The sequence below is a fragment of the Schistosoma haematobium genome, chromosome 5 (assembly GCF_000699445.3).
Source record: "Schistosoma haematobium chromosome 5, whole genome shotgun sequence".
Taxonomy (NCBI): Eukaryota; Metazoa; Platyhelminthes; class Trematoda; order Strigeidida; family Schistosomatidae; genus Schistosoma; species Schistosoma haematobium.
This window is the reverse complement of record NC_067200.1, coordinates 3,070,324-3,084,075: the sequence shown is the minus strand read 5'-3', so window position 1 is coordinate 3,084,075 and position 13,752 is coordinate 3,070,324. Positions and strand designations below refer to the sequence as shown.

The 13,752-nt window shown below is 34.1% G+C and overlaps 1 protein-coding gene across 1 annotated transcript in view; it reads left to right on the top strand.

The window, feature by feature from the left end:
- Window positions 1-13,752, top strand: part of MDN1 (AAA ATPase midasin) — a 100,152-nt gene that overhangs the window by 25,171 nt on the left and 61,229 nt on the right. Inside the window, exons 19-27 of the mRNA XM_051208350.1 lie at window positions 1,094-1,272; window positions 3,088-3,306; window positions 4,538-4,749; window positions 6,023-6,145; window positions 7,962-8,159; window positions 10,006-10,113; window positions 10,659-10,766; window positions 11,677-11,757; window positions 12,915-13,182. Coding sequence (XP_051064681.1) covers window positions 1,094-1,272; window positions 3,088-3,306; window positions 4,538-4,749; window positions 6,023-6,145; window positions 7,962-8,159; window positions 10,006-10,113; window positions 10,659-10,766; window positions 11,677-11,757; window positions 12,915-13,182 — 1,496 coding nt within the window. The remainder of the gene's footprint in view (window positions 1-1,093; window positions 1,273-3,087; window positions 3,307-4,537; window positions 4,750-6,022; window positions 6,146-7,961; window positions 8,160-10,005; window positions 10,114-10,658; window positions 10,767-11,676; window positions 11,758-12,914; window positions 13,183-13,752) is intronic.

Below are 13,752 nucleotides of genomic sequence, written 5' to 3'. Positions count from 1 at the left end.
AAAAATTCCTACTCACAGTGGTCTGTAACGCTACTGTAAAAGTTTTAAATTCGGGGCTTTTAATGTTTATCATGAAGACTACATTTTTATATCCGACAAATACATCGATTTTATCCATTTGTAACACCAATGCTGTGAATGTGTAAAACTTTACAACTAACCTTAACATTATTTTTTTTATCTAGTCTTTATCATTTATACAGTACTTTTGGTAAATTTTATATCTTGTAACTGTGTTTCATCAACAGTCATGCTTACAACTGCGTATGAGCTGTAAATCCTTCCTGTTTTGGTTGAAAGGATTTTGTGGCGTGTGATTTAGTTCGTAAGATTTAATCATCACAGATTGATCTTAGTCAGGTTATCATTGAATACAAGGGAGCATTGGATAGTTGTCTTATTCTAGTATAGAATTTCTTAACAGTTTAGTTTCATATTTCATCTGGGGATCTAATCCATTAAGTTTTTTTGTTCAATAGACATTTTCATTATTACTAACTAAATTTCCATACACCACTATCTCTTCCCTTCATTCGTAAACACTGTAGGTGTTCATTATAACTGATTTCGAACCTAATATTTTAAGGATTTGATTTTCTATTGAGATTAGATGGTGGTTGGAGGTAGTCAACAGGAAACCCTGGACCCGGGTTTCATGCTACTTGGCACTCGTCAGCAAGGTGTACCTGTAATCTTTAGGGAACTGGTGCCCCCCAGAGGATTCGACTAGACACGCATGACATTGATCACTACCCAGTGATCAATCAATTGTGATTTTCTATTGAATATGTAAGATGTTTTTGAGCGTTAGTTAAAGGATTCTGACCACTGAACAATGACACAATATGTGTTTCAACTCCATCCTACTTTAAACCTACTTCGATTTGACTAGTCGATTACTACTACTAGTAGAAGTAACACTTACCAGCATACAAAATCATACAACCTATGATTATGTACATAAATCTATATTTAATCACTGAATCAGTTGAATTAATAGTTGATCTACTAAATAACATCAAATTACTTTTATTGTATAGTTAGTTTTATTTAAGTAATCTTTTCATTAAATTTGTATTGGTTATTTCACTAGACCATCGCCAACTATTCGTGATTTAATTGTTTGGATTGATTTCATTCAAACTGTTGTTACAACACAAAATGTAATGAATCTATCTAGTAGATTAAATTTATTCAGTGCTTGTATACATGGTGCATGTTTAGTATTTTTGGATGCTATTGACCATACTTTGCCTAACAGAAATTTTAATGGTATGTTTGTATTTTTTGTGTGTATTTTCTTAATGTCTATGCGGGATCTCATTATTTATTAGTTCGTTTGAAATTATATGTGTAAATCAACAAACAAAATAATGAGCTTTTTGTTCAGATTGAATGGTGGATTGCTTAAAACGCTAAATGTGCGTTTCGTTCTATTTTGGACTCGTCATCTAGATGTTTCTGCATCCTGTTAATGTTCACATTGAAACTCGAACTCAGTACTTTTATCTCTTGTATCATCTACTTACTGATCTGTAGTGCATCCAGATGACAAGTTTCGAACCGAACAAAAACACTTATTCTTTTTTTTAATGTTAACGAAAATTCAACTTTATGAAGACGTGTGTTTAAATGTCAGTTTTTACACAATCGAAACATTCGGTTTATATACAGTTCTTGACATTAAAGGTAAGAAAATACAAGTGTATAAGAAAATTAGATTCTTCCTCACAGTGTTCCACTATATAAACTAAATCTGTGTTACTATAAATATGGTGAGCTCACTAATCTTATGTATTTACGTAAACATTGGTACAAGAATGCACCAAACACATGTGCACTACAAAAATCATTCGATATGAGTGAAGCTGGAATACTGAAGGTGCGCCCAAACCGAGACGGGTTTTCTTAGGGGTTATACCCCAAACCTTTGGCCCAAAGGTCTAATCCACAAGACAGTGTAGTAACGTTGTTAGATTCAGTCCTACGGTAACCAGTGACCAACAATAAGTTCATACACCATTTATTTTCTCAGGATCCTGTATCCGATATGCATCAGTAGTTGCGAGTTTTGGTTTTCCGATTCTCCCCTATATGTATCTCCCATGTCCACCAACCCGGTTAGAGCATTAGCCATTCGTATTTCGTCCACTTAATTTCGTAAAAACACGGATAAGGGAAGGTAGTGAATAGGACTTCCATGAAAGTGTCTGTATAAGCTTGACCACGTGAGAGCATTTCGAGAGGGAGAGAGGACTCTCCTCACCCTCGATCGTATCAGGGTATTGGGAGGGAAATACAACTAATCTTATAACTTGGTGCTCTAAACAAATAGTAATCATCTTAGTAACTCGCTTCATTACTAAATTAGTATTATAAAATTGTTATTCTGTTAAAAAGAACAGTATTTGATCAAATATATTTCGCCATTAAAAATTGTCCATTGTGACCCTTGCAGTAATGTGTAGTTTCAACCCTGTAACATCGATTATTACACGCATTTCGACAGTGACTAATGCCTCAAGCGCTTTGTGTTTAGGTTTATTATTATTTTGTCACTAGACAAAATTTGTTATTCTCATATTTTCCACATTTTCTAGTCTTCAAAATTTGAAATATTCCCATACTGTATATTAGAGTAAAGCCTGATGAGGATCTAATCGAAAACAATATTGTTCGCTTATATATGTTGTTCTAAATTTTCTAGTCTGTCAGTGAGTTGTTTTATACAGTCAATTTAATATATTTACGGATCATTCCTTAAAATACCTTCTATGAAATTACACGTACTCCTGTGTAAGACATACTTTGTGTTTGTTTTAGTTTGGTTCACGCTAATCTTCCGTTTAATTATTGAACTTGATACATATATATATTACATCTTGACATCCTTCGGGTTGGTTTAATAAATACCATATACTACATGAAAATAGTTATTATGACTCTCTTTTAAAAGTAGATCCCAAACATTTTGGTCATATTCACAATTGTATGATCCAATTTTGTGAGGAAGGGGGGTCAACACATATTTTCTTATGTTATATGAAGAATAATATCCATGTTGTATTGGTTTGTTTTCATTTGTAGAACAATTAGACGATAATAATTTCCAATCGACAGCGATACATTACTTAATCGATCAATTATATTCAATTGATAATGATATTTTATTTAAACGAATTCAACTATCAATTCCAAATTCTAGTAATGATATGTACGCTAGTTTTTCCAGTGAATTGAATGAAAAATTTGTATTAAAGAAAAACAATGAATTATTTGGTTGTGAACCGTTTTTCATATCGACAGGTATGTTAATTTTATATCGTAACCAGTGTATTATGACTCTTATGTTTGTATATTCTACGGTTGTTTTAACTTTTTAAGCAATCTATTTACTCTGTCACTTTCTTTATCGTCGATTAGATACACTGAATTTGAAACATCATTTCATCTCAGTCGATGATAGAATTCAGTTTGTTCGTTTTGCTGTTATACTTGTCAACTAACTGACGTTATTCAATAGAGCTTAGAATTGAAACCAATGGCTTTAGTTAGTCATATGTGAAATAGAATTTTACACACATATAGCATCAGTTGAAGTTGCTATTACCACATTAGCCCATAGAGGTAGAATTAATCGAAGACAAATCCCAGAATAATAGAAGTAGTAACAGTATCAGTAGTAGTATTAAGAAAGATCAGTCGTAGAAAAAGAAATTATAAAGAGATTTCGGGACCCAGGTTTTGAGGAAATAAGAACAGTTAGTGCACCTGCTCTATTGCAAACGATTCTGATCCATGTTACCGAAAAGTATTTAATCATTCGTTACGATGGTCACGTGGACTTCAATTAGGTGGTCTACATCTACCTACATGACTTACTCCAATAGCCAATGAATTCATGATTTAGTTCCATGTTTGTTTTGATCATCCTTTGCTTTCTTTCCTGAACCAGATAACATCGTTGGAGATATTAGTTATCTTAAGAAAACATCTTACTGTCAGCAGTAAGACTACTCCATTGGATCTCGAGTTGCTGTTTTGGTCTTGCCGTTCTCCAACTGACGTGCTTGGTAAGATACGTCCCAAAGGAACAAATATTTCAGCCAATATAATAAATTGAGTCATCACAATATGCAGTGTTTATCGTCACGTCAAGTTGGTAGCTACCAACGAATTCAAACCTGTTATCCACTGATTGAAAGCCGACCGCTGAGAGCAACAGGTTATCTCTCATGCGTCTATATAGATGTTTATGGACTAAACGTTCACGTTCTTTTCGATACATTCCTAATGAAGTCGATAAATATTCTTTTTTGCACTAAAGCTTCCCATATTTACTACTGTATTGTAACATCTGTTGATTAGCTATGCAGATGTTTATGTCAGCGGTAATTTAAAGTATCTTCTAAGTGTCCTACGTGTCTGTTGCAATCTCCTTCCTTTTAATCATTGATAGTCAATATTAATTTTTTTGTGAAAACTTTCGAATAGTAATAATAATATTGTTACTATACTGTTATTTCGTTTATCTTAGGTCCATTGATAGATTCCCTAACAAATACCAACTTTATTTTTGACGCTCCCACGCCTGCATCCAATTTAAAACGTTTACTTAGAGCTATGCAATTGCCTGCTAGAGCTCTCCTTCTAGAAGGTAGTCCAGGTGTTGGTAAAACTACTCTTGTCTTAGCTTTAGCTAAGGCATCTGGTCATAAAGTGATACGCATAAATTTATCCGAAGCAACTGTAAGTAGTTTAAGCTAATTTGTTGTTGGTATTGTGCTTATCTTTCTATTTCTTGTTTTCACTGTCGTAAAAGCACTGATCGATATTGCACGTTGTATTACCCGATCAAAATTTCGCTTATTGATTCATTCACCTGTAGTTCTAGTTTACCTGGTAACCCTTGAAGCATCAACTTATACATCAATCAATGAACAACAACTATTACCTCACGATTTATTGGTCGTCGAGCTCCTTCTGACTCAATAGGCAATCGGAAGACTGAATTAAGAAACAGATTAACTCTTTATTTTATTCGATACAATCATTACTCAAAACTCATACAATGGTGCACATGGGCTCTCGGATTCTAAGGAAACCAATGGCGTATGAACCTATTGTTGGTCACCGGCTACCATGGGACTGCATCTCCTAACATTGCTCCACTGTCTTCTTGATTAGACCTTTAGGTCAAACGCTCAGGGATTGGCATCCTAAGAAAACCACCTGCTTCTGTTTGAGCACCCGGACAATATCCCAGTACTCACAAATATCAAACGATTTATGTGGAGCATATAGATTTGGTGCCTCCTTCTATCAATGTTTGTGTGTTTAAGTAAAATAAAATAAGTAATAACATACAATGATATAGTTGAAATGCTTGCTCTCTGCCACTCACAGCATACTTTTTTATTAATTAGAAATGATTAAGTAATAGTAAGACGTACAGTAACAGTAAATAGGTTCTTTGAAAACTTATAATAAAACGAATATAGATATGCAATAGTACAGTTATGTATTAGTTATACAATAGAATTAATGATGTTAATAATCTGAAAAGTGGTCCCACTAGTTTCATTTTTCGTAATTATTATACTGTTATAACAGTTTTAATATGAGAGAGATCCCTATGATGTGTTGCATAATGTTTACTACCAATATTATGTTTCTTCTCAGTGGTTGTTAAGCATATGCTTGTTAATTTCACCGACCAACCCAATCATACTATAAAATACATGAATGCTATCTGACTTAAATTTAGTTTTGAATAAAGCACGGTGTTAGTCTGTGAAGTTATACCATATTCTTGTTGTGAACCATGGGGGAGATTTTAGTTTTCCTTGTTTGATATGCACAAAACAATCTATGTAATTCGAAGCGGTATAATTTTTAGTCTATAGAATGGATATTATCTATTTTGAAACTTTAAATATTTGTGTTTACTTCTGCATTATTTACTTTGTTGTCTGTTTCCTCCCCAATGAATCTCATTACACTGTATCTTATTTTAATTCAGGAAGTTAGTGACTTGTTCGGGTGTGATCTACCAGTGGAAGGTGCTGAAGCTGGTGTCTTTGCATGGAAATCTGGTCCATTTTTACAAGGTCTATGTGAAGGTCACTGGATTATATTAGATGAAGTACATACAATGCTTTTTTAATGTTATTTCGATTAAGAAGATAGTATGCACATTAATTTATCACTGATTATTTTACCTAATTATCTTATAGTATAGACCTTAAAGTCTACTGAATTCCTTAGATAAAACCATCATATCGTAAATAGGTTAGGAGAATCAACCTCACAATGGACGTTGTTTACTGTTCAATGCCTACGAATTAAACACATAAATACTTCGCTATAATGATATTCGAAATTCCAACACTGATTAGTAGGATTATCTGATTTAGTTCAGTTATCAAGTACAGTGTCATGCACTCAATTTTATGTCATTTTTTGTAAGTCCCATTGATACTACTCAACTCTCGAAGTACTAATACTATCAATAACAAAATATACCTGTCACGTGATTGGCTAGATAATAATTGAGAAATTTCTGAAAATATTTGTGAATGCCTAACTCTTGTCTTGAGACGTTAATCAATATAAAGAGCTAAATTCACCAATCAGAATTCTAACCACAATCTTATATTCAGTGCTTAACATTTCTCCTTTAACCTGGTGTCTTAAAATTAGCCAATTATACATCCATTTGACCTCTACAGTTAACCTTGAGGTGACACAAGCCAAGCTTATACCGATCCGCTATCGTGGATTAGTTAAAGCAAGGTATTAATAACGTTGGATGCCGGCTCAGTGGTCTAGAGGTTAAGCGTTCGCGTGCGAGCCAGAAGACCATGGGTTCCAGTCTTGCATCCATGAGTTACCATTTCTTCAGTGTTTTTTCTATTAAATCATTAAATAAAGTAATCAGATGTATTAATTAATAAATAAAACGAATGTAAATATTTATTAGAGGGATGTACAATTGTTGAATTCAAAGAGAAAAGAATTATTTGATACCACATCCAATATTGATGCCGGTTATGCTATGTAGTAGTAATAGAATATGTAGTTGTGAAGGTTGCATTAAAACAGAATGACGTGAAAATAAATAGATAAACATTAAACTCCTATAGCCGCAATAAAACGAATGAAATTTCAAAACGAGTTGGCTTACTCATTCTTATATGTTGGTCTGTTTCGATAACCAACATAGACAAAGTAATTATACATAATTCTGTGAAGTGAAAACACTAGACTTGAACAAGTTGATTACAATGAACATCAATGATGAACTCATAAACTATGTTGTATATTTAATGAAATACGGTGGATAATTTAAATCAACTTGATATGCTGTGTTGTCAGTCAGTCAGCTACAACGTAGGACCAGGCACATATATGCATTGTTCCAAGTTGCCACACCTCATTATCACAACAGAATGAACACCGAATTCATAAAAGTAGTCACTTCGATGCTATTAATATATATAAAGATTGCATATTAGGATAATAATACAGGGAGAAAGAATTAATTCGTAGAAATAAAGGTATTGAGCAATTTTAATTTCACGTTTTAAACGAAGATAACGAGTATATACACCTGTATCATTGTAATCATTTATGGGCCATGTCACCTAGAGTCTCTAATTATTGGCTACGATAGTCATGCTGACCCCAACCAAGTAGTCTGCATCTACCAACATGGCCGTACGTTAGTCAATTGGACAGGAATAAAAGAACTTTGATTGAACTAGCATTTACTTCACCAATTTAGATCAGATTCATCTATACTGTGTGGTAAATAATGAAAAAAAACTGATTGAGAAGAAGCATTTTTTCCCACGAATCGTCTTTATTCACTGAATATCATTTTCTTGTTGTATGAAGTCATTTTTTTAAATACTTTTAATTAATATGTATATATCTATCTGTTTGCTTAATCTTTACAGATGAATTTAGCATCTCAATCTGTATTAGAATCATTAAATGCATGTCTAGATCATCGTGGTGAAGTTTTCATACCTGAATTGAATAATACATTCAAAATTAATTCATATACAACACGTTTATTTGCTTGTCAAAATCCATTACGTGAAGGTGGTGGTCGTAAAGGATTACCACGTTCGTTTTTGAATCGTTTCACTCAAGTCAGTGTAAAATATTGATAATACTGTTTTTGATTTTTGATAATAGATTGTAATTTTTCAGTCTTACATCTTAGTTTAGTTTTTTCCCCTCATTTATTTTCTTGAAATACGTGCGATTTCAAGTCCATGGTGAAATCAACGATCTACACAAAACTGTATTCAGAATAAACATGTACTTAACAGTGACTATTTTCAGCAAGTATTCTTATAGTTCTATTAGCAAGCTGTAACCAGTAGACTTTAATTTTGTCAGAAATGAAAAATTTAGTTATCAATTGGATTGAACGATACGTTGTTGCACAATATTGCGAATTGATTGAAGTTATAAGTGTGCACTGTTTTCTGGCAAATTGTTAGGTTAAAGGTTATGAATTTTCTACAAGATCACCAATAGGATCATTATTGCACACTAAAGCTGAGTCTTTGTACCAGGACGAAATAACCATTCAATGATTCATGGATCTCAGTGTTTTCCAGCTGAAATCTTATACCATTGAACTGAACAATTCCTTCACATAGTCTTTAAAAAAAAAACATTTTCTCATTGTTTGCGAAAATTATATTTAAAATAATCTCAGCGATTGAAATTTAAAAATAATTCCAACATTTTCTGATTGTCTATAATTTACATTACAAAAACTCTTGAATGATCATCATACTGAACTTGTTCCACGATGAAACTGTAAATTATTTCTGAGAAATTAGATTAAATTGAAATGTCAGGTTATCTGATGTAAGCATGATAACTTGAGGCTTCAACGTGTTGTGGTAGTATGAAACAGTTGAATGATAATCAAATGCTTTTCCCCCACTCCTTCCATATCATAATCATTTCATATATCTTAAAACGGAAAATTCGGGAACCAATTACTCAGTTCTTAACATGTTAGACTTTCAAACACTAAGTTCCGGGTTCGAACGTATCTCATGTTTGAGCAACAGGATTGAACGTAGTACTAGCTACACGTTTTAAATTGTAGCGCAAATCCAGCGGCATGAGTCTATAAATCAGTTAATAGAAAATATATTGCAAAAACATATTCTAGATTTTTTTCTACAAAAGATAAAAACCACAAGTGTGTTTATTACAAAATTGTCACAGAATACATTCAACAACCTTAAATTATCTCCCATTGGTAATAATTAGTTAGAATATGGGATGAATCATTATGTTTCTATTTATTTATTTGAACACATAGATATTGATACAAGTGGGCTCCAGATACATATGCGTCACACAATTCTCATTTGATTTGTTTGAGGGCTGTGATACTGCCCGGTTGCACAAACCGAAGCAGGTGGTTTTCTTAGGGGGCCACACCCGGAACCTTTTATCTTAAGGTCTGATCCATAAGGTAGTAGACCAACGTAAGGAGATGCAGTCCCATGGTAGCCGATGACCAACAATAGGTTCATGCGCTATTTGCTCCTTCAGGATCCTGGAGCTCACGTGCACCATTGGTTTGGAATCAGGATTTCCAACTCCCTTGGGTTGACTCTCCGTGTCCACCAAACCCTGTCAAAGCGCCGGGCATTCGCTTTTCATCCTCTCAATTTCGTAAACAACTCCCCCGCCACGAGAATGTGGTGCGTAGGACTTCCCTGGCAGAGGCTATACACACGTGGCATTTAGAGAGGGAGGACTGATTCACCCTACTCTCGGCCAAACCAGGGCATTTAGTGGCATCATTATGTTTCAATGATTGTTGTATTGAATTATTAAAGAAAAAACAAATGTAGACAGTGAAATTCTTTTGAATTTCTTTCAAAATATACCACTTTTATTTCTTGATTTATTCTTCATTTCTCTCTCCATCTCACTACTGTTATCATGTTCATTTAATAGGTCTATATGAAGCCATTGAGTAAGTCAGATCAAGAATTTATTCTCATTCAATTATATCCTGATATACCTGAGAACTATATTCATTTAATGGTCACTTTTAATGACATGGTGAGTTTATTAAATTAATTCATCTTATATTCGTTGTTACGATTACTGCTAATGTGTAAAATTCCCTATTTCATTGACGTCTAATATATATATGATTGCGGTGTTTTACATATGTATCTAATCTTCCTTTGCCTTCACATGTTATATGAACTGGAGTATGTTACCTTTGAAGAAAGTTAGTAGGATACAAATCATGACATGGCATTAGTCTATGAAATCATTGATTGTTAGTCTAAGTCTTATTATTACTTACTTGCTCACTTACACCTGTTACTCTTCATGGAGGAGCATAGGTCACCAACCAGCTTTCTCCATCAAACTCTGTCCTGAGCAATCCTTTCCAGTTGCTATTCATCCTTTTCATACCAGCTTCCAATTCTCAATGCAGTGTGTCATTTGGCTTTTTTGGCTATTTATTCTCTGAAGAAGTGACTTACACTAAGTCACGAAACGTCAGAAAATCTAATTTTTCTACTCATTGGGATATTACAAATTTATTATTTATTTATTCTTATTCTTAAACTGGTTTAAAATTACTGATTTAGGTAAATGAACAAATCAATATTAAACATGAATTTGGAAATCAAGGTGGACCATGGGAGTTTAATTTACGTGATTTAACTCGTTGGTGTGATCTTTTAATGAAAGGAAAAGTAAGTATTTCATCAGTATATTTTGTTTAATGTGTGTTTGAATATCTCATTTATATTAGTTATTGTCAAGTTTTATTTAGAATAGTTGTCCATTGAGATTAAATACCGATAATTCCAACGGATGTAGCTTAAACCTTTGATTGGATATATGAAGTTTGAATTGCCTAGATATAAGAAATTTGTTTTAAATCTCATAGGTAGCATAAATGTCCTAAACAATCCACATATATTTTTGCTAATCAGTGTCAACTAGCTCGGAATTTTATTTAATTTAAATCCATAAACATTGGTACATGGAGGCGCCACATTTCGTCATTTGATTTGTATGTGAAGCTAGAATACTGCCCGTGCCCACCGGACCGAGACAGGAGGTTTTCTTAGGGGCTACACCCCAAGCCTCTGACACAAAGGACAAGACAATGGGGCAACGTTAGGAGATGCAGTCCCATGATAGTCGGTGAACAACAACAGGTTCATACACCATTTGTTTTTTTCAGGATCCTGGAGCACATGTACACCATTGGTTTGGAATCAAGGTTTTCCAACTCCCCTAGATGAAGCCTCTTTGTCCACCAACCTGGTTAAGGCGTTGGCCGTTCGCATTTCGTCCTCTTAATTTCGTGAAACCATGGATGAGGAAAGGTAGTGAATAGGACTCCCATGAGAGTGGTTATATACGCGTGGCCATATGAAAGCATACGGAGAAGGAAAGCGGACTCTCCTTACCCTCAGCCGTATTAGGACATTTCGGGAGTTACTCGGAACTTAGATAAAGCAGGATTTTTTGTTCAGCATCTTTAACACTTAAGAATATTTTTCTTATCAGTGATTTACTTGTCAACTGGTAGACTTTTACTGTTTATATACATATTTCTGTGTGACATTGCTTTTCTCTCTTTTAAATCATTAGGATTTTGAAGGTTTCAATCCTGGTTTATATGTTCATCTCTTGTATACAAATCGTATGCGAACTGTGCAAGATAAACAAAAGGTATTTTTACTGTGCAATTCAATTTATTTTTTTGATTAAGATCATGAACCGATTGATGTTAGACCACCATTGAAAACCTGGAAGCACTGGGAGGCCCTTTCGTCCTATTGTGGGATTCCTCAGAAGTGCGCATTCACGATCCCGCTCGCGGGATTCCAACTCAGGGCCTTCGGTCTCGCGCGCGAACGCTTAACCTACTAGACCACTGAGTCGGCATCCAATTGTGTTAATGTCTAACCTCAGCCAATCCACGAAATCACGCGACCGTCTTCCATTGTATGGAGGTAGATACCTGTCTCTACCCGACACGGATTAGCTCCACTGGTCACAGCTTCTCACTAGAACTCCGAGAATTCCCTCACGAAGCTAGCCACTAGTGAGCACATGATAATTATCAGTATAAGGGTTGTGGAGATTATTATGTTTTTGATTGAGATCATGAACCGATTGATGTAAAATATCATTCTGTCTTTTATCACTTTAGTTTTATTTGTTATTTTCCATACACGAAGTATGTCTTCTTATATCAAAATAGAAATAAATAAATTTGGAAATGTTTCGAAAGATTTACAGTTCATGTAAATGATTACTTCAGTGCTATTTGAAGTAGGCTCGCATAATGTTGTTGTCATTTTTGAACGACAATGGAAGCTTCAAAATTAAATAATCTGGGCTACAAAGATCATTCTACCACCTAATTGAAAAAAAGTCTATTTTCACAATGTTTTGCTATCTGTTTTAATATAATGTAGATCATGGTTTTTAATTTTAGTCGAGTCAAGGAAACCTAATCAATATGTGTTTTGTAGAAATGATTCTTGGAAATTTTTCTCTAATTTGTAGCTCTTCTAGGGTTACTACTAGTCCTAAGATGGAGTAAAGGAGGAGGGTTGGGCATGGAGTCAGCGACCCCGTCCCATAGGAAGTTAACATGCTAAAACAACACTAACTAACATAAACAATTTAAACCATTTAAACTCTCCTCCACTAGGAGTATCAGGAGTAACTAAGTTGCTGTTATAAGTCAGTAGTGGTTTACACTGGTGCTAAACAAACCGACATGAAATTCTTCAATTTGAACACATAACATTCTGCGAAGAGGGAGGGTATAAATCGACGACAATTCATCAATTCTTTATTTTTTTGTACAATTCTAGATGGTTGATTTATGGACTGTTGTTTGTAATACAATATTGAATATGCCTGAAATGTTCTATTATGAACCACGTGGTGATATTCGCCTTTTCAATGGATCATCTTTACAATGTGGACTGGCTAATTTCATATGTCATTCAATAAATTATTCAATTTGTAATGAATTTGAATATTTGATAATAATGGACCATCATCGAAGTATCCTGGAGAGTTTTCTAAAAGTTATGGAAATGGGTTGGATGGTGATGCTAAATGGTCCACCTGGATGTGGTAGGTTGTTCATTTTTAGTTTGTTTACTGTATAGTGGGATAGTTTTTGAAACAGTCTGTTATCGCTGTAAGACTGTATTGATATGATGAAATTACTAATGTGGAAGAGATAACATAGTTGACCAAGAACCCACCCTTGAAATCCTAGCTAAATATTTCAACCAGTTACATAGTCACATAATATTGACTACTGCTCATTATTCAATCGCTGGTAATATTACGCAACTTGAATATCTAAATAGTAATGTTGCAGATTGTAAAACCAGTTCGGATGCCACAACAATGAATATCAGTTCCCTCAAGTTTGTAGATATACTTTGTTGACGAACGTTAAATAGCATGAAATTTAAGTAAAGCGGAGTATTCAGCAGTTTAAAATTCCCTATAGAATATTCAAAATTAGAGAATATTTGAGCAAACAATTGTTTTCAATAACTTCATCATCAGGCTCTACAGTTATAAGCCATAATTATGAGATTCGCTCATGCCAATCTGGGCCATCTTGGGGGCCTTCGTGATGTTATTCTGATTGTAAAAGGTCGGATCTACAACGCGTCGGTGAGAGCAGTT